The sequence below is a fragment of the Anomaloglossus baeobatrachus genome, chromosome 3 (genome assembly GCF_048569485.1).
Source record: "Anomaloglossus baeobatrachus isolate aAnoBae1 chromosome 3, aAnoBae1.hap1, whole genome shotgun sequence".
Classification (NCBI taxonomy): Eukaryota; Metazoa; Chordata; class Amphibia; order Anura; family Aromobatidae; genus Anomaloglossus; species Anomaloglossus baeobatrachus.
Window position 1 is genome coordinate 501993000 of NC_134355.1, and position 22347 is coordinate 502015346.

At 41.5% G+C, this 22347-nt stretch overlaps 1 protein-coding gene across 1 annotated transcript in view; it reads right to left on the bottom strand.

Annotated features, from left to right (window-relative positions):
• LOC142296719 (uncharacterized) overlaps window positions 1-22347 on the bottom strand; it is a 53065-nt gene that overhangs the window by 21158 nt on the left and 9560 nt on the right. Inside the window, exons 2-3 of the mRNA XM_075340663.1 lie at window positions 10379-10744; window positions 648-737 (exon numbers count right to left, since the gene is read on the bottom strand). Coding sequence (XP_075196778.1) covers window positions 648-737; window positions 10379-10736 — 448 coding nt within the window. The 5' untranslated portion in view covers window positions 10737-10744. The remainder of the gene's footprint in view (window positions 1-647; window positions 738-10378; window positions 10745-22347) is intronic.

A 22347-nucleotide genomic window follows, 5' to 3' on the forward strand; every position in this document is an offset into this window, starting at 1 on the left:
CAGTGCACATGATTGGAAGTCCCGGACTTGCAGTCATGCGCAGTATGAAGCTGGGTGTACGCAACCAGCTTCAAACTGGTGTAGTGTGCATGACTGAAAGTCCGGTGACATTCTGATCATACACACTGAGACAAAAACCAGCGGTGGCAGTAGAGGTTAGCAGACCATGCCTATGACGCTGCGCATTCATTAGCATGTTAGCACATCCCTGTGGGTTTGCCAACATGCAAGAGTGCCGACTAGCCAAGGCAACTAACGCCCTTAAAACTAGTCACTGTCGTCATTAGCATAGTATAAAGATTCTTTAGAAATACTTTTTCTAAAGATCTCTTTATCTATGCTAGTGTATACAGGGACAGTTAGGCAGGGATTAGCATTATACCCCCAGAACTGCTCGTAGTTATGGGTGCATCTTGCACCTTACAGGTTCCCTTTAATTTGTGAAATTGCCCTTATCTTTAAAGCTTCAAGAGCATTGTGTAGTCTTTTAACAGAGGTACACCATAAAAAGTGGTACTGGTTGAAAGATGAGCAGGTTGTGTTTTTGTGGTTTCCTAACTTGTCACATTGCAAGAACCTTAATTTTTATCTCATTTTTCTCCTCCATTAAATTGGAATTAAATCAATATAATGTAATTTTCATACACCTTTGTCTCCTTTAAAGCCCTTTGGACCCGAGGGACCGGTAGCTCCATGTGGTCCTGGCAATCCTATGTCCCCAGTGTCTCCTTTGGGACCTGTAAAATACAGAGTGTTAAATATATCTGATAGACTCTTTTTTTTCATTAAAGAAAGTGCAATTTATTTTGCTGACACTACCAATAGAATGAAAAGACGCGCTTGGATTAAAATTAACATAGCGGTTTTCAATGATGGAAAATCATCTGACAGTTCACAGGCACTATTAATGGCATTTGATCCAGTGGAATGAAATCAATACATAGTCAAAATCACCTTCCAAAAGCAAGATCAAGAAACAAATAGCAGTCACCTTGAAGAATCCCGCTCTCAGAACACCTCCGAATAGAGTTTTGCATTTTTGATAAAAGGTTTGTTAAGATCAATTATAAGTGTAGCTCCGGCATTGCAAATTGTCAATTGTACTAAGCAAATCACAGTAATTGTGTGACTAATAATGACATTCCATATATTCCTAATCCTTATGCAATTAGGAATGTAGATGTAGAAGCTGCCAACTTGATGGCTGCCACGCAACGTTAGTATTATAACTCGCTCAGCACTCTGCGCTTTTGCCCCCAGGCACAATGTAAATGCCCAGATTCTCATAGCTGTTACTTTGTCTTGATGTAGGAATTATAACAATGATGCTTAGGCTCATTAGCAGAGAGGAAGAAATGGGAAGGAGTACGTTAGGTGCATTTCTAATTTAGGGTATACGTAAAGCTATAATGACTTCTAATGACTGTTATTAGTGACTGTACCTTTGTATGCCTTCCATTTTATAAGGAGTCATATGGAGGATTTATTTCATTCATTCAGATTCAGGCAGAAAATAAATTGTCATATGAAATCATATTACAGAGCGATGCTTCTAGGGGGAATAACCCCACAATACAGTGAATATAGAAATATGCTTCTTCGCTGACACAAATTTGCAGAGGCCCCAGCTATCACTATGGTTTGGCTATGTAAATTATTCATCTACACCTGTACCATAGGATCGGTCATTTGTCCTGCATTATCCTACTCAACTTTTTTAATGTACATTTAGGTATGTGAATTTTCTGAACTCAATAAATCTTTACATTTTTACAAAAAGTCTTCTCTTTGATAGGGTTATAGCTAAGTTTTTCTGGGATGCTATTGCGTAAATGGGCCCTTATATAGGAATAATTTTAAATGCAGCTTCTGATTAACCAGAAGTGAGAGCTAGTGGTCACAAGCTCACAATGTAAGTCTATTAGTCTTGTTCTGGCTCTCATAGACTTACATAAAAAACTCACCTCTGGCTCACCCAACAAACACTAGAGCAAGCCGACAGGTGACAGCCAGCAGAAGACCCGAGTGGTACTGAGAACAGAAGATGGTGGCTGGTAAGTATTTTACTAAGGGCAGGGCATGCATTAGTGATACCACTCCGGCTCTAGTGAGGCAGAGCGTAGGTATTATCTTTAAACAATGGGATGAAACTAAAAGGAAAGAGATTCAGATTAGACATTAGGAAAAACTTTCTGACAGTGAGGGCAGTCAGAGAGTGGAACAGGCTACCAAGAAAGGTAGGGAGCTCTCCATTAATGGAAATCTTGATGCGGTAGCTGGATAAACATATATCTGGGATAATTTAGGAAAACCTGCACTGACAGGGGGTTGGACGCAGTGGCCCTTGAGGTCCCTTCCAACTCTACCATTAAATGGTTCAGTAAAGTAAAAAAAAGACACTGGAGTGGTGCTTTAAAGGTCCAGTGGATCTTATGCCATTGGGATCTTGTGAAGCTGTACAGGTTGTATATATGATATATCTTTAACTTATGCCTTGCATGCTTTTTTGTGACCAGTGCAGTGCTACTACTATACTATAAAACATAAAGTCTTTGCAGTACTATAACATGGTCCATTTCATAGTTGTAGCGAGACTGAACAAGGTAGAGTGGTTTGCTACTTCTTCCCTGGCACTCACCACCAGAGGTTAAAGCCATAAGATCAAAGCCATAATAATAGTAATTTGGCTGCAGTCATTCCTGGATCCTAGAGGCAGGTGGTCCAAAATTTTTTTTTGGTCCAAATGAAAATACAAATATAATGAAAGACCCATGACAGTTGGGAGACCTGTGGTTTTGCATTGGGGCAAAAGAAACATTAAATTTTGCAACTGCCTTGCCAAAGTTTGACCTGTAGCATTAAAATTCACCCGATCAAGGTTATTATTAATACCAACATGCACATTAGATAACAGTCAGTGATTCTACCAATTTTAGTGTAAATGAACAACCATCTATTGTGAATTGAAGCCAACCAATTATCTCCCAAAAGCGGACACAGCTAGCATCTGGAAGAAGGTACTCTGGTCAAGTACCAAAGTAGAACATTTTGAGATAAATGCAAAATGATGTGTTTGGTAGAAAACTATTACTGCACATCACCCTGAGAACACCATTCCCACCATCAAACGTGATGGCAGCATCATGCTGTGGGAATGCTTTTCCTAAGCAGGGACAGAAAGCTAGTCAGACCTTATGGGAAGATGGATGGAGCTAAATACAGGGCAATACTGGAGGAAAACCTGTTAGAGGCTGTGAAAGACTTGAGACTGGGGCATAAGTGTAACGCCTGCCTGGATCCATAGACTCAGATGGGCTGTAATGGACAGGAGAGAGGGAAGACACTCACCAAGCAGGACCCTCAGAACCCTGAAACCCTTTAACCCCTATACAGGGATTTGGAATTAAACAGGCCCTGGAGATCACTACCTGTAGAAGACAGCAGTCCAAGACAGTAGTCGACAGGCAGGGTCAAACCAGGATTGGTTGACAGAATCGGTAGGCAAGGACATAATCAGAAACAAGCAGAGGTCAAAACCGGATTGGGCAGCAAGGTACAAAAACAGCAGGCAGGAGAGGTAGTCAGAACACAAGTGTGACTCCCTAGACCCCAGGGGTCACAGGTAACAACACCCACCACACAACACACACCCCCATCCATTGTGAGGACACATCCTTCACCCGAAAGGGAGACCTGATGCCTCCCTCAGGGCCAGTAGGGCACACCAGGTGGGCGGAATCAGGCGGAAAGGCACGCCCACCGAGGAGACTACTGTCCTGAGGCAGGAAATACAAAACAGTCGGTCAGGGGGTAGTAGAGAGTGGAGTTGGAGAGTTGGAGTTGACAGGAGGTGTGGAGGAGGAAAGCTGTCTGGGACCCGGGTTGGAGCCTCGGATTACCGTAACGTCAGGCAGGCAGACGGTGGTGGCCGCCTGCAGGAGTACCAGTATAGCGACCGGCGGAACCGTAGGGACCGGGCCAGGGTTGGAGTCCGCCGGACCTGAACCGGGGAGTCAACAGCTAATCGGAGCACCAGTAACCGGGTACTCAGACCCCATCCTAGCTTGGAAGCCACTGAGTTTAGGCAAATTCACTGATTGCAGTCTGGACCTCACGGGTTTATCCTCACCCAAAGTCCCGAAAGAAGGCAACAGCCCACCGATACTGGGTGAGAGCCACCGCCAAGGGCCAAACATCCGACGGGCCAGCGCCTGCGGGCAACTGAGGGACACAAGCAGCCGGCTGCGGGACCCGACCATACCCGAGCTTTGGTTTACCAGTGACTCTGAGTATGAATTAATAGTGAGTACACCAGTGCCATCCGGGCACGACATCGCACCGCAACACAGCGCCCTGCACCCCGACATCTTCGCCCGTCCCACCGGGCCCCGGGACAAACCGCTCCTACCCACGGAGGGGCTAACATCCAGGCTGCGCTCTCAACACCGATCCCGGGAGCCCCATTCTCTCCCGCCGCAGCGGTGGTGCATCCCGTCACCACGACCTGTGGGTGGCGTCACGACCAGTCCAACGACAACGCGGCCCCCGGCTGCGAACCTCATCCCACACCACCACCCCTCTGCCTCCCCCTAACAGAGCAACGTGGCCCCCAGGCTGGAGGCACTCGAGCCACCGACAACCCGAGCCTGGACCTCGAGCAGCTTGGCCCGGCCAGGGCGGTACACAAGCAAAAGTCAGATTACCAGAATCACAAAACAGAACAGGAGCCAGAATATTAGAAGTAACTCTGACAGTGGTCATCAGACAGGAGGGGAATTAAGAAGGGTGTGGTGTCTTCCCATTGGCTGTACTTGAATGATGGTAACTTCAGCTGGAAGACACATGTCACCTATAGTCAGCCAGTGGTATTGCAGATCCCAAGATAACAGCCCAGTGGATGAGCGGAGCCTGCGCCCACCGGTGCCGCTGGCATTGACTCCTCTCCCATCACCAGCACCATCCATGGCAGGAACACGGTGTCGCCTGGCGATCGGAGTAGAAGTCGCTGGAGCGGACTCCGGTGGTGACGTAACAATAGGTTAATCTTCCAGTAGGACAACGACTGTAACCATACTGCAGGTTCTACAGTGGAATAGTTTAGATCGAAGCATATTCATGTGTGTCACAGTCCAGAGCAAAATCCCATTGAGAATTTGTGGCACAACTTGAAAATTACTCTTCACAGGTGCTCTCCATCCAAACTCACTGAACTACAGCTATTTTGCAAAGAAAAATGACCAAAAATGTCATCCTCTAGATGTGTAAAGCTGGTAGACACATATTCCAAAAGACTTGCATCAGTAATAGCGAAAGGCGGTATTACAAAATATTGACTTAGGGGGCTGAATACAAATGCACGCCAACATTTTCACATTTCTATTTTTAAAATATTTAGAATAACTTACCACTTTGTTTGGTATATCACATAAAATCCCCAAAAAATACATTTAGGTTTGTGGGTGTAACATAAAAAATTGTGTAAAAGTTCATGGGGTATGAATACTTTTTCAAAACACTGTATGTTCAAGCATTTCTGTAGCCAAACGTGTTGCATACAGGCACATGTACTGAATTTAGAATTCTAATAACACAAATGTACTCTGCCTAGTGCAAATCTAATAAGTTCAGTAATAAGCCATTTTACAGAGTTAGTCATTATATAAGAGGGATCCCACAACCTTTTATACAGTGGAAAAACACTTTAAATGGTCTCAATATTACTCCATAAATAGTTCACAACCAAAGATGTAACAACCAATAAAACTGTGGGGGAAAAAAAACAAATAAGCGACTAGTAATTTTCGATGAACTGAAAGAACAAAGTCTTTACTTTTATTAGGCTGCCCTATAGTTTACGATATACCAGACTTCAGATCTTGCCTGGCCTGAGAACACTGTGTTTCAAATGCTGCTTCTCTCCAAGTGATTTGTGGATCCAATAAAAATCTATGAGTATTTTTCCCTCTTTTGTTTCAGAACTAGAGCAATAATGGAAAGCAAAACACAATCTGAATTATCAGTCAATAAGCAACAGAAAAAAGTGAAAAGTAATTATACATCATGAGTAATCTGAAGAATATATCCCCAAGAAAATGCATCATCTTTGTAATAATCAATTGAACTTTAATATTAGTTTTTACTCCTAGAAGATGCACTTCTTTCATTATAGGAACTATATGAAAGGAAAAAGGGAATATATTAGTGAATGTGGACATAGGTTATACGTGTAATATCTTTGCTGAAGAGTTACACATGCAGCAAAGCTAACTTGTCATTGAATTGCTTTTCTTGTACACCATGATTATGTTATTCCTTGTATGGTTAATCATTCACAGTTAAAGGGAACCTGTCAGGGGTAATATGCACCCAGAACCACAAGCAGTTTTGGGTGCATATTGCTAATCCCTGCCTAACCGTCCTTGTATGTAGTAGCATAGATAAACGGATCTTTAGAAAAATGATTTCTAAAGATCTTTTATCACATGACAAAAAAGTAAGGGACTCGTCGCAAAGGTGTTAGTTCCCTTGGCTAGTCGGCCCCCTTTGCATGTAAGCACACTCCTGTGGGCATGCTAACATGTTAATGAATGCGCAGCATCAGAGGCATGGTCGATCTTTGCTGCCACTGCATCAGACCCTGAATTTAGGCTCAGTGCACTTAATCAAAAGTCCCAGACTTCCAGTAATACGCACTATGAAGCCGGGTGTACGGGTCACGGCTTCAAAGTGGTGTAGTGCGCATGACTGAAAGTCCAGGGACGCTCTGATCATGCACATTGAGCCGAAAACCAGCAGAGAGGTAAGGGTGACCATGCCTTGAAACTGCACATTCATTAGCATGTTAGCACTCCCCTGTTGGCGTGCCAACTTACTAAGAGGGACGACTAGCCAAGGGAACTAGGGCCTTTGCGAATAGTCGCTGGCCTCATTTACATAATATAAAGAATCTTTAGAAATACTTTTTCTAAAAATCTCTTTATGCATGCTGCTAGATACAGGGACTGTTAGGCAGGGATTAGCAATATGCACTGGGAACTGCTCGTGGTTCTGGGTGCATATTGCACCTGACAGGTTCACTTTAACAAGCATTCTTCAATCAATAAGAGTTCACAATGGTCCAAAGGTATCAAGCAATGTTTCAAAGATTATTCAAATCAAAAAGAACTTGCTGTGGTTAGGCTGTGTTCACATTAGCATTTTTATCTCACGTATTCAGATCCATCAGAGGAAAAACAGAAATAAAAAATTTAGTTACAGTACCCATTCATTTGGATGGGTACCTCAACCACCCACTTCCCTTCCTGACCAGGCACATTTTCAGATTTTATTGTACTTGCCTACTTTGGGCACATCATACCAAGAGAGCAATCACTGGAGAAGTGTGGCACCCCTGAGGCTCTGGTCGCCACAGGGTTTGCTGCTCTGGCACTTCAGATGCTCTGCCAATGTGACAAGCCAAATCATTCCAGCAAATTCTAAAGTTCAATATGGCGTGCCTTCACTTCTCAGCTTTGCACTGTACCTCAAATGTAGTTCCCAATTACATGGAGAGTATTGGCTCACTCAGGAAAACTTACACAACAAACTCTGTAGTCTATTTTCTTCTTAAAATACTTTCTAAAAATGAAAAATTGGAGGCTAAAACAACATTTTAGTATAAAAAATGTAACTATTCTTTTACTCTCCACTCAATGGTATAAAATTATATGGCAGAGTAAAAGAATAGTTACATTTTTTTCACTAAAATGTTGTTTTAGCCCCAAACCTTTCCAACTAATACTGAACTGGTGATTCTCCTACTGTGCCTCAAAAGTAGTTTTTGAACACATATGGTGTATTGGCAAACTCAAGAGAAATTGGGTAACAATCTGTATAGTCTATTTCCACTCTTACCCTTTCTGGAAATTAAAACTTTGGGGCCAAAGCAACATTTTAGTGGAAAAATGGTAATTATTATTTTCCTAGCCCAATGTTATACAATTCCTTTAGTCACCTGATGATTAAAATCCTCAATACACTCCTACATGATTTTTTTTGAGAGGTGTATTTTCCAGCATTGGTTAACTTGATGGCAGTTTCTGCAGTTTTGGCATGTAAGGGGACCTTCAAATGTGACATGGCATTCGCAATCTATTAAAGCCAAAATGGCGCTGTAAAATTCAAATAGCTTTCCTTCCCCTCTGACCCCTACCATGCGCCCAAACAGTAGTTTTTGCACCACATATGGGGTATCCTTGTTCTCAGGAGAAATTACTCAATAAATTGTATGGTCCACATTTTCCTGTTAACCTTGTGAAAATGAAAAAATTGAGGTTAAAGCAACATTTTTGTGGTAAAAATGTATATGTTTAAGTTTCACTGCTCAACCTTATAAAATATTGTGAAGCATATGTGGGTTCAAAGTGCTAACCTCACCTCTAGATAAGTTCCCTAAGGGGTCAAGTTTCCAAAATAGGGTCACTTGTGGGATTTTTCACTGTTTAGATACATCAGGGGTACTGCAGACAGGACATAGCGTACGCTATCTATTCCAGAAAATTTTGTCTTCCAAAAATTAGACAACATTCCTTCACTTCCGAGCCCTACCATGTACCCAAACTCTAGTTTTCCACCACATATGGAGTAGGGATACTCAGAAGAAATTGCACAACAAACTGAGTGCTCTGTTTTTTAATGTTACCCTTGTAAAAATGAAAAAAATTAAAGCAAATAAAAAAATAAAAGCAAAAAAAAAAGTTAAAGCAACATTTTTTGGTAAAAATGTATTTTTTCATTTTCTCGGCTAAACGTTACAAACTTCTATGAAGCACCTCTGGTTTCAAGGTGCTCACCTCACATCTTGAAAGATAGCTTAAGGGGTGTAGTTTCCCAAATGGGGTCATTTGTGAGAATCTCCACTATTTAGATAAAATGTGAATTGGCATCCACTATCTGTTTAGCTTTTCAAAATCAAATAGCACTTCTTCCCTTCTGAGCCCTGTCGTGCACCCAAACAGTAGTTTTCTACCACATATGGGGTATCCTTTTATTCAGGAAAAATTGCAGAACAAATTGTATGGTCCACTTTCTCCTTTTACTCTTGTGAAAATGAAAAAATTGGAGTTTAAAAACATTTTTGTGGTAAAAATGTACTTTTTTTCTATTTTCACAACTCATGAATTCCAGCTAAATTTCCATTCCAAAAATCAAACAGCACTCCTTAACATCTGAGCCCTGCCATGCATCCAAACTGTAGTTTTCCACCACATATCGGGTATTGGTGTACTCAGGAAAAATTTCTTAACAAAATTTATGGTTCATTTTCTCATGTTCTTTTTAAAATGAAAAAAATAAGGTTAAAGCAATATTTTTGCGGGAAAAATTAACATTTTCATTTTTTATCTTCCATATTGCTTTAATTCCTGTGAAGCACCTAAAAGGTTATTCAACTTCTTGAATGTTGTTTTGAGCACTTTGAAAGGTGCAGTCTATAAAATGGTGTCAATTTGGGTATTTTCTGTCACATAGTACCTTTAAATTCATTTCAAATATAATGCGGTCCCTAAAAAAATTGGTTTTGTAAATATATGTAAATATAAGAAAGAAGGAACATCCAGCTCTTCAGGCGAGGAAAGCCATGGTCTTTATTTTAGCATGCAGACAACGGATGACATGACCAGCACAGCACTACGCGTTTCAGGTGAGTTCATGATTAAGGGTGATTGTTTCACCTGAAATGCGTAGTGCTGTGCTGGTCATGTCATCCGTTGTCTGCATGCTAAAATAAAGACCATGGCTTTCCTCGCCTGAAGAGCTGGATGTTCCTTCTTTCTTCTATTTCCAATATCGGGCTGTGGCAGCGCCTGTCCGTGCTCCAGGGAGAGGCCAGGAGTGAGCGTGTACACGGTGAGCTGATATACATAAATTGGATTTTGTAAATATAGTTTGAAAATGAGAAATTGCTGATAAACGTTTAACCCTTCTATTGTCCTAATAAAAAAAATGTTTAAAAAATGGTGCTTATGTAAAGTAGACATGTGGATAATGTTTTTTGATTAATGATTTTGTGTAATATAAATCTGGTTTAAATCTGACCTTAAATCTGGTTTAAGGGCATAAAAATGAAAGATTCGAAAATTGTGAAATTTTTCACATTTTTTGTCAAATTTTTGATATGTTCATAAATAAGCACAAATGATATTGACCAAAATTTACCACTAACATGAAGTGCAATATTTGACTGAAAAAATAACCTCAGAATCACTGGGATCCGTTGAAGCGTTCCAGAGTTATTACTTCATAAAAGAACACTGGTCAGAATTGTAAAATTTGGCCTGGTCAGGAAAACAGGGTTAATGGTATGCATAATTTTCTTTTTATTTCATATATATTGATTTACCTGGAAGTCCCATGGGTCCGGCTTCCCCCTTTGGTCCAGCCATAGGAGTACAGCAGTCACAGCAGTTAAAGAAGAAATCCGCTGTTTCAAGAGTGAAATTATCAAAAGGGTATAGGGTGGTTGCGGTTCTGAAATCAGGGTGTAAAGTGGCCAGCTCAGTGGTGGTGTCACTTGTTTCAGATAACTCGGTGAAGACAGTTTCCTCTGTTGGTGGTGCAAATGAAGTCTCAAAAGCATTGGCAATCTCCATATTATAGACCTTTTTAGTGTACTTCGGTGGCGGAGTCGTTTTTGCTTCCAAATAAACTGTAGCAACAACTGTTATGAAAGTAGCTGTGGGCCAAGATAAACTTCCCATTTTTGTATCTGTCAAAAAAGAGAACAAATGCATTTTCATACATATTCATACCAGGCGCCTATATTTTTCTGGGTTTCTCTTAACAATATGGTATTATGGAAACTAGATTTAAAATGTGCATACAATATGCAAGGTCTTTGTGCCAATCCCGTCTGTGATCTCCAACCTGACATTTCCAACTAGGCTGCTTATTGTACTGCAGGATTTATGGTGCTGAGAAGATAGGCCGATGTAGACAAATGTGACGAGTTAGAATTACAGTAATGCTGAAAATGTACCGAATCCTACCATTAAACCCCTGTCTGAAAGGCTGCTTCTAAATCTGCAGACAAAAAAAGAAAACTGCATGGCAGGGAAAGAAAGTCTCACCAGAGTATGAACACTTATAGTAAGCAATAATATCTAAGAAGTTGGTACTGAATTTGTATATGTTATATATTGTATATGATAATGTGAAATTTAACTAACATGGTTGGTTTGACAGGAAAAAAAAACATGACTTTTCCTTCTCATCTGACATAATGCATGATACCTCACTACACTGTACTGTGGATACTAACAGTGAAGAATAGAGGGAGCATTTGTATGGTCAGCATGTTGTGCCTATTGGGGCTACATCTGGTGCTTGTGTTTGTTAGGCCTGAGGCTTTTCCACCACATAGAATAGTTGTGTTCTGGTGTTTTATAGCAGATTCAATCACATGAGCGTAAGTAAGCTCACATAATTAATCCACATAAAATGGCTAAATGAGTTAATCCAGTTTATTAAAATGACAAACATATAGCAAAAAATCTGCCATGATTCTGTTCTGCAGAGCATTCTGTATTGTTCTGCCATGCTCTCCTGCAGAGTCGGTATATGTTGCTTATGGTGCAGAGCGTTTTGCAGGATGAATGCTCTGCTGGTTGTTTCACAGCACTGGGTTTCACGTTGTCCTGGGAGATGCTCCTGCATCCCGGTGAAGAGGGAGCCCAGGGTACTTACTTCGCCCAGTCTGAGCTGCAGCTTGCAGAAAATAAGGCTGCAGCAGAGGTCGCCGGTCATGTCGCTTTTGCCATCTTTAACTGAGTGCGCACTACACATAGCTAATTTGCATGCAAAGAACTTCAAGTGCATCACATGCAAATTAGCCATGTGGTGAAGCCTGGGGCAGTGGGGCAGAGCAGAGTGTGTCATCCCGTGGCCCAGCATTCAATAGTGTGATGAAGTCATCATGCTGCACCCTCATCACACTGCTACGGGTAACGCTGAGGTGGAGAGGGAATGGTAAGCTCAGCATCAAGAAGCTAAAGACAGCAGTGTGACGATCGCAGAGGCCAGGGGTGGTGGAGGTTGGGGAGACCCGCTGACCCCAGCCTCTGTTCAGCTGGATGTACCTCCGAGGGTGCACATCCAGCTGAAAAGCATTGCAGCGCAGAGAGGACGCTGTCTGATATGGGATCTGGGGAGACTAAATAAGGGGACATTTATACCAGGGGGGCCAAGGAAGGGTACATGTATACCAGGATGGGGACTTATATACCAGGATGAGCCCAGTGGGGGACATATATGCCAGGAAGGGAACAAATAAACCAGGATGAGGACAAATATACCAGGAAGGGGACAAGTAAACCAGGATGAAGACAGATATATCAGGAGTGGCCCAGGATGAGGACATATATACCAGAGTGGGGTCCAAATAAACTAGGATGTGGACATATATACCAGGGATGTGTGGTGAGATATTATACAGAGGTGCAGTGTGTGTGTGAGGATATTATACTGAGAGGCAGTGTCTGGTGTTATATTATACATAGGGCAGTTTGTGGGATGGATATTATACAGAGCTGTAGTACATAGGGATTTTATACAGAGTGGCAGTGTGTGGGGGGATATTATACATAGGGGTAGTGTGTGTGGGATATTATACAGCGGGGCAATGTGTGGGGGGGATGTTATACAGAGTGGCAGTGTATGGGGGACATTATACAGAGGGGTAATGTGTGGGGGAGTGATATTATTCAGAGATGTAGTGTGTGGGGGGATATTTTATAGAATGGCAGTGTGTGGGGAATATTATACAGAGGGGCAGTGTGTTGGGGCGACATTCTACAGAGGGGCAGTTTGTGAGGGGGGATATTATACATAGGGGAAATGTGTGGAGGGATATTATACAGAGGGGCAAGGTGTGTGAGGGGATAGTATACATGGGGCAGTGTGTGGGGGGATATTAAACATGGGGCAGTGTGGGAGAAATATTATGAAGAGGGGCGGTGTAGAGGGTGTATTATTATTCATCTCTTTAAGAAAATACTTCCTTCATTTTCTGGAACAACTTCAAGGGTGCTAACACTTTTGGCTATGACTGTGTATACATACAGTATATATATATATATATATATATATATATATATATATATATATATATATATATATATATATATATATAGTATAGATGGAGCTCTGAAATTCCTGGTAGCAGCCCTTATATTACTTCCTTACTGATCCAATAAGAAGGATTCCTACAGTTAATCTACCTAGGAATGACTGCATACCCTAATATTCACATTTCTATGTCTTCACTCTGATGACCTTACCTTCCAATTAAACATTTTAATGTATCTTTTGAACCTAACTTTTCTATTTTACATCACTTAGTAGCTCCGCAAGGAAGTCCATCATGATTTATGAAACCTACAATCTTCAAAATCAATAAATGACCACATCATAATGCCTGAGCTGCATCATTATTCAAAAGTTTAAAAAATGGAAAGAATAAGAACCCATTGAGTTAAAATTATTATTCGTTCAGATTTAAAGGTGAATGGAAATGATCTGCAGAATGTACTTTGTAGTTGACAAAGTAATAGAAAAACGACGAGCACTGATGCAGTTATCATCGGGGCGGAATGATCACTGTTTCAGGGATCACAACTAGAGATGAGTGAACATATTCGGTAAAGGTTCATCAATTCGGTACGAGCCTTAGCTTGTTCATTTGGGCTCAGTAACCCCGAAGCACTTTCCCCAAAAGTCAGTAATGTTCATTATTGTTTATTTTCTGCCCCTGAACACTGGCACATGTAATAGCAATTTCTACTTTTGTATAGTATTGTGGTGCTGTCTGATGTGGAGATGTGTAAAAACAGAGGAGGAGGCAGGCACTCTGGACCTGGAGAAGCCTTTTGGCGCATGGCACCATTTTCTTATCTTAATTTTATATGTAAATGTTGCTGCAGCCAATCACGGCGCAGTAAACATTCACAATGTTCAGACAGAAAGGCTTCTGTAATTGGCTGCCTAAGGCTACTTTACACGATGCGATATCGGTCCCGATATCGTTAGCGTGGGTACCCGCCCCCATCTGTTGTGCGACACGGGCAAATCGCTGCCCGTGCCGCACAACATCGCGCAGACCCGTCACATATACTTACCTGCCCGGCGACGTTGCTGTGACCGGCGAACTGCCTCCTTTCTAAGGGGGCGGTCCGTGTGGCGTCACAGCGACGTCACCAAGCGGCCGCCCAATAGAAGCGGAGGGGCGGAGATGAGTGGCCGGAACATCCCGCCCACCTCCTTCCTTCCTCATAGCGGCCGGGAGGCAGGTAAGGTGAGGTTCCTCGTTCCTGCGGTGTCACACATAGCGATGTGTGCTGCCACAGGACCGACGAACTACATCGTTACTGCTGCAGTACCGATAATCAAGAATGGACCCCCATGTCACCGATGAGTGATTTTGCACGTTTTTGCAACGATGCAAAATCGCTCATCGGTGTCACACGCAGCAACATCGCTAATGTGGCCGGATGTGCGTCACAAATTCCGTGACCCCAACGACTCCGCATTAGCGATGTCGCAGCGTGTAAAGTCCCCTTAAGTCACATGTCTCTGTGCATATAAATGGAGGACATTTTTCGTCGGCGCCATTTTGTGATTGTGAAACGTTAGGAATGATGAAGTCTCTAGTGCTGCTAGACAGTGAGCTTAGCTAGGGGTTTAATGCTAGGTAGTTGAGTTAGATAGAAGAGCGATAGTTTAGAATAGGGATGTGCAATGTAGGGAAAGATGTGTGGCCCATTTCAGTACATCTTGGATAGAAATAGGGCTTGGTACTTGCAGTGCCTGCTAAAGAGTTGCAAGTGAAGCATGTAAATAGATATTGCTATGTATTACTACCTGCGCAAAAGTATGCAAAAACATATAGGTATTGCTAGTTAACAGTGCATGGCCTAAAAAGTTGCTAGGGAAGTATGTAAAAAGTGGTTCTTGCCAATTTTAGTTGCCTGCTCAAAATTATGCAAACACATTAGTAGGTATTTGCTAGTTAGCCATGCGTGTCCTAAAAATTTGTTAGGGAAGTATCTCAAAAGTGTATCTCGCCAATTTTAATTGCCTGCTCAAAATTAAGCAAACACATTTTAGATATTGCTAATTAGCAGTGCCTGACTTGCTGTAAATGTTCTAGGCAACTAACTAAAAAGTTGTTCTTGGCAATTTTTGCCAGCTCAAAATTCCACAGTGAAACACATTTATAGATATTGCTATTAGTGCCTGTTGAAAATTTGTATCTGAGTTTCAATAGCTCCAGCTTCCTATTGACTTATATTATGCTTGGTACTCGCGTCGTGCTTGAAAACCCTCAATGCTCAATCGAGTAATGAGCAGAGCGAGCATGCTTGCTCATCACTACTCACAACTGATCACCCAAGCTACATTGGAGAACTTCCAGTGTTTCATGATTGCTACTGACTAGACATCCTAGGTTTGAAGTTATTTGAAGTGATCCATGTGCTATCTTCTTTCAGCTCTGATCGCTGCAAAATTATGAATGCAGGTCTGGAATATAATGATGCTATATCTCAGGATCAGTAAAAGGTAAGTTATGCAGAGGCTCATATTTTATTCTAAAACCATTCTACATGTACGCTGAAAAATGGTTTTCAACATTTTTAATCATTATTCATTTATTGGCTTTTAAGACACCTTTCCTATATTTTTTTTATTCACTGAACCTGTCTAAATGTGTATGTAATGTAGTGAAAGTGCAATAAAATTCTTATTTATAGCCTTCCTCGGTTTGTAGTGCCACTCGCATCCTCTTCTCACACATCTGACTGAAATTCCAACTTGTCTGATCACACTGGGAAGTATGTAAGCCGGAAATCACTTTTTTAATTAAAGCTATTGGAGCATAGGAAGAAGACCACTTCCAGAACGCACATGAGTCACATGAATGAAAAAAGGAATGGAGTTTAGCTGGAAACCAGAGACAATAGCGATCGATAAGTATTTCTGATATGTATTTATTCCATTCATGTATTTCGACAGAGTAAGCCAATTAAATATTTATTGGAAGTGCTTCTTTAAAGGGATTGTCCAGGCAAAATTAAAACTTTATCATTAGCTTGGTAAATTGAAAGAGCTTTAAACAAAGCTATACTAACCTTCCAGCTCTTACCTGCTCCGGGCTCTGCTTTTACATTGTCAGGAAGTCGTCACTTGAAATGAGCGAACATGTCAAAGTTCGGTTCAGCTCGTGTTCGCCGACTTTCCTGGTATTCGCTAAACAGCTTAACGAACATTCGAACACCATTGAATTCAATGGGAGGCAAAACCTATGTGTTGGTAAGGGCTAGGGAGACTGGTGTTAGTAAGTACTAGGGGGCTAGGTGTTAGTAAGGACTAGAGGGCTGCAAAATAAAGAAAATAAGGAATAAATCAGGACAGTTATACTTACCTAGTCTCTTGCATGCGTGTGTTACATTCCTTCTGGGTCCACTCATTAATCCTCATTCATATTCATTGCTTCCCCACCCACTGGCAGTCGCAGCATCTCTGATAGGTTGTAGGCAGACCACACCCCCAACCTGTGTTTAGTTGGAATCACACATGCTGTCTGAGTCCCCTAATGGAGTGTAAAAAGAAATAAAAATTGGCATAGGGTCCCTTGTATATTGATACCCAGAGCAGATAAAGCATACCTCTACAGGCTGCAACTCCCAGCTGTGAGCTTATCTTGTCTGTGTATCAAAATACAAAGGACCCCATGCAACTTTTTAAAAATTATTTAAATAAATAATTTTAAGAAACGCCATGCTTTCCCCGCCAATTTTGATACCTAGCCAGGATAAAGATAATAGCTAGGGGCTGCCATTTTTAGGCTAGAGAGTCCCATCACATTTGCCCCCCCAGCCTAAAAGTAGCAGCTCGCAGCCACCCAGAATTGTCACATCTATTAGATGAGACAATCCTGGCACTTTAGCCAGTTCATCCTGATTGCCCTGGTGCAGAGGCAATTGGCTAATATAAGGGGTTAATAACAGTTCACAGTTGCCACTAAGCCATAGATTAGTAATGGGAGGTGTCTATGAGATTCACCCATTACTGCACCATATCTGCATCTTTTGGCAAAAAAACCCACAATATTTTTGCCAGAAGATGCAGATTTGGTGCAGGAATATGGTGTAAAAATGTCATCACCAAATCTGCATCGCTTAGCAAAAAAAGCACAAAAATGGTTATGATGCTGTTTCGGTGCAGTTTTCTTCCAGGAGATGCACATTTGGTGTTGAACTGTTTGGACCAGATTTAGGCACTAAATTTATACACCAAATTATTGCACCAAGTCTGCATCTCCTGGGGGAAAAATGCATCGATATCGCCATCAAAACCGCATTGCATTTTGATGCATTTTTTTTTTCCAAGAGATACAGTATTTGTGTACGATTTTGGTATATACATCTCAGCACCATATCTGCAACTCTTGGCAAAAAAATGGTTTTCTGCCAGGAGATGAAGGTCTCATAGAACTGAAGGAGTTTATCTGAGGTGAGGTCACTGAGTTCAATGAGGTCACCTAAGGTCAGTTTACCTGCAGTCACAGGTGGGTACCATGGGAACCTCCAGCTTTGAGAGCAGATAAACTGAATTATCTCACCGCTCACAGCTGCGACTCAGTCAGTCTATGGCTAAGTTCACATTTCCGCTAAAATGTATCAGTCTTAATCCGCTGCTATGGTAATCAACGCTATCCGTTTAGCAGATTCCGTTGTGTCCCATAGACTTGCATTAGTGGCGGATTGCGACTGATGACCCTGCGTTGCGTCCACTGTGTCGCGGTGCGTCGTTTTTTGACTGACCGCTGGGTGGGGAGCAACGCAGAATGTATCGTTTTTCTGGCCGTCAAAATTGACGCACCTTGCAGGAATCCGCCGCAGTCCGTCACGCTTGTAATGTATGTCTATGGTGCTGGATTCAGTCGTAATCCATCTTACGACGGAATCCAGCGCTGGATTCCGTCATGTTCTACTGAGCATGCCCAGCAGGTTTGGCACACCCACTGAGCTGTCCCAAACACAAACGGATCATGACTGATCCGTCAAAAAACGGATGCACAGCGGATGCAACGGACGCAACGGATCAGTTTTTTCACAGGATTCCTGTGAAAGGAATCCTGTGAAAAACACATCCGTTGCATCAGTTGACAACTTAAAAACGACTGATCCGTTGCTGACGGATTTAAAACAATGGAAGTGGGAACCTAGGCTATACCTGAAGTCACAGCGTATGGTCATGTTTTGTGCCCGCGTGCGGTGACTTCAGTATATAGCAGAGCAAGAGTCATTGTTGGACCTTGTGTGTATTATGCCAGAATGGGGTGTTTGGGGTTACTAAATTGGAAAAGGAGGGATTTTGTTGTATTTTATTTCACATAAAAGATTATTTTGGTTTCTGTGCTTATTTCTTTTCACTTACAGTATTAGTAATGGGGGATCTCATAGAAGTCTCCCATTAGTAATTTAGAGCTTAGTGGCAGCTGGGAGCTGTCATTAACCCCTTATAGTACCCCAATTGCTACCGCAAGAGGGTAATTGCAATGAGCCGGGTAAAGTGCCGAGATTGTCGCATCTAATGAATGCGACAATTCTGGTTGAATGCAGGCTGAGATTTTTAGGCTGGGGGGTCCAAAACCATAGGTCTCCCCAGCCTGAGAATACCAGCCCTCAGCTGTCGGCTTTATTATGACTGGGTTACAAAATTGGAAGGGACTGCGTTTTTTTTAAATTATTTGATTGAATAATTTTACAAAACCGCATAGGGTCCATGTTATTTTGATACACAGCGAAGATAAGCACATGGCTTGGACTGCAGCCTGTAGCCGTATGCTTTTTTTGCCCTGGGTATCATAATATGGGGGGACCCTACGCCAATTTATATATTTATTTATTTTTACACTATAGGTACACAAACAGCATGTGTGATTCCAACCATTTACATACACTGTCACACAGGTTGGTGGCGCAGTCTTACTGCAACCAATCACAAACTGCTGGTAAGCGGGGGAAGCAGTGAATATGCATGAGGGTTAATGAACAGACCCGGAAATACTGTTACAGCCATGTGGATTCTGGTAAGTATGTCCTGCTTTATCCATCTTTCTTCCTTTTTTTGTACATTGATTTTTCTGGCCAGTCACAGCCATGACAGTACTTGACATGGCCGTGATGAGGCTGGAAGTGGATGGTTTCTTCACTATTGTAGAAATGAATGATTACTGAACAAAGTTGAATTTTGCCAATTTTTGAGAAAAGTGCTTGTGAATTCGAGCCTAACCTGAACGAGGCAAAACTTGTGCTGAATTTGAGATTGACAAACCTTTTTCAAACAAGTTTCCTCATCTCTAGTCATCACCATTCGAAGCAGCAGCAGGACAGCTGACACCTGTGATTGGCTGCAGTGTTCAGGTGTCTTCCGCAGTGCAGTCTCAGAGACTATAAAATCATACCATGCTGCAGAAGTCACCTTACCATGGTGGTCAATTAAAGGCAGTACTGCTGATGCTTGAATGATGACATCTCCCTTCTGGTATAAATACAGTCTATAGGGCAGCCTACGCTAGATCACGTTGTTGTCTTTCAACATACTAAGACCTAAAGAACATTTCTATTTTGCCCAGACAACCGCTTTCAGTACAGTTGTGCTTTAAAGTTTGTGAATTTTTCAGAATTTTCTGTTTCTTCATTAATTTGACTTTAACATTTGTTGTCAAGGTTCGACTTTGAAAGAACCTTGAATATAACAGGTCTCTCACTCATACCTGATTGTCATCCCATTGATTGAAAACACCAGAGTCTAATTTCAACTTCAAATTATCTGCTAATCCTCTTAGGCATCCTTCACACATCCATGTTTCCAGGGTATGTGGTTTCCATTTTCACACGTACTGGAAACACATACACACAGATCATCGATAAAAATCTATAGTGATCTTCATAACTCCGTGTTTGTATAAGGACCATGTGTCCATGTTTTTACACAAACTGTGTGTCAGTGTGAGCCACATATGTGTCCGTGTGAGCCACAAGAAGACATGTCTATTTTTAACTGGCAGCATGGACACACAAACCCATACAAGTCAATGGGTCCATGAAAGCCACCATACAGCACACGGAAGATATTCGTGTGACATCTGTGTGCTGTATGTGTTTAACATTTCAAAATATAGTAGAAGCTTGTAATTTCTTTCTTCCTTTAACCATACCGCCTCTCTTCATCCATTTGTAAAACTTGTGTGATAATCCGATGTTGTTTTAGCACAAATTTATGCAGAAATATTGAAAATTCTGAAGGGTACACACACTTTCATGAACAATTGTATATATTACAAAAACATATAAAAACATTCTATACTATAGGCACAAATGATTAATTTCTCCATGATACATATTGAACTCCTGAGGATGACGTCCCACCTATCTCTAGCCCTAGTGTTGATCCATGGCTGCTCGTATCATTTTTAAAACAGTCCAAAAACATTTATTTTTCTGTATTCATAAAATTAGCACTTGCTGTATCATCTGCCTTCCTTGCAGCCTCTTATGCAAAATGTGTTATGTAATAGAATATATCTTTTCCACACTCGGGTCATGCATCATACATGATTCATTTTGTTTTATTAAGAATCTTTAATATAGCTGATATAACGTAAGAGGCATAATCCAAATTTGGAGAATGGAAACCAGATGGAACGACGCTCACAGTAAGAAAATGCAGAGGCGAATGCGATGACCCTTCCTAGATCAGTTTTGAGATGCAGCATTCATTCCAGTGGGAACAGAAATAATCATTCTATTTCACATATCAAAATTGAAATACATTAGCTTCATATCAGAACCATGGGTGAAACACTGCATGTTTCAGTATCAGTGCATTATGTTCCATAATTCCTGCCTTCAGCAAATGTCTCCTCTCATTTTATAGAGCAGTGTCAATCATTTTTTCTTTTTCTATCTAATAGATTTCACTTTGATTCCTATCGGAGACTGAAAAAGTCATCATAATGTAGCAGATACAATATTTATTTACATCAATTGTAAAATATCAATTAAAGGTGGCTTTAGTATAATTACTGTTAAGACCTTTAGGACACCATATATAGAGATGTGCGAGCCTTTCAAGGTTCGGTTCGGGCTCACCGAATTGCCAGCTGTTCGCCGAACAGTTCAACGAACATATCCAAACACTATTGCATTCAATGAGAAGCAAAACTTATGTGTTAGTAAGGGCTAGAGAGGCTAGTCTTAGTAAGTGAAAGCGGGGCTGATGTTGGCACGGGCTTTGGGGGTCTGCAAAAGAAAGAAAATAAGGAAAAAATCAGGACATTTATACTTACCGACGTTCCCTGTGGCTGTAGCAATACTTCCAGATCTGCATTAGAGCTCTTACATAATCATTGCGTCCCCGCCCACTGACAGTCTCAGCGTCTGTGATTGGTTGCAGTCAGACCGCGCCACCACCCTGTGTAATAGCGTCTATGATTGGTTGGAATCACACATACTGTATGAATCCCTAGTGGTTTAAAAATTTATAAATACATTTAAAATATTATCTTAGGTTCCCCATATATTGTGATCCCCTGCACAAATAAAGCAGACAGGTATGGGCTGGTGACCTCGGCTATGTGCTTTATCTTGGTTCTGTATCAAAATATGAGGGTCCCCATGCAACTTTTTTTAATTAGTTAATTAAATCATTAAAAAAAATGACATGTGGTCCTCCCAATTTTTGATAACCAGCCAAGATAAAGCCACCAGCTGGGGGTTTGTATTTTCAAGCTGGGGAGGCCCATGGTTATTTGGCCCTCCTCAGCCTAAAAATAGAAGCCCGCAGCCTCCCTAGAATTGTCACATCCATTAGATGCGACAATATCGGTGCTTTGCCCGGCTCATCCTGATTGTCCTGGTGGGGGTCAATCGAGGTAATAAATGACATCGGAAAAGCTAAAAAGAAATAAAACACAACCACCGAAACTCCTTTTTTATCTGCATCTCCTGGCAAAATACGCATCAATACCGTATCAAACTGCATTTTGTTTAAGTGTTTTTGTTGCCAGAAGATGGTTTTTTTGTGTAAATTTCAGCACCAAATCTGCATCTCTTGCCAAAAAAGTGGTGCAGTTTCTGCGAGAAGATGCAGATTTGATACAGAAATGTCTGCAACAGATTTCTGCACCAAATTTTCTTCTCCTGACTGAAAACTGCACCAAAACAGCGCTAAAATCATTTTGTGCCGTTTTCTGCCAGAAGATGCTGATTTGGTGCTGGAATTTATACACCAAATTCCTGCATGAAA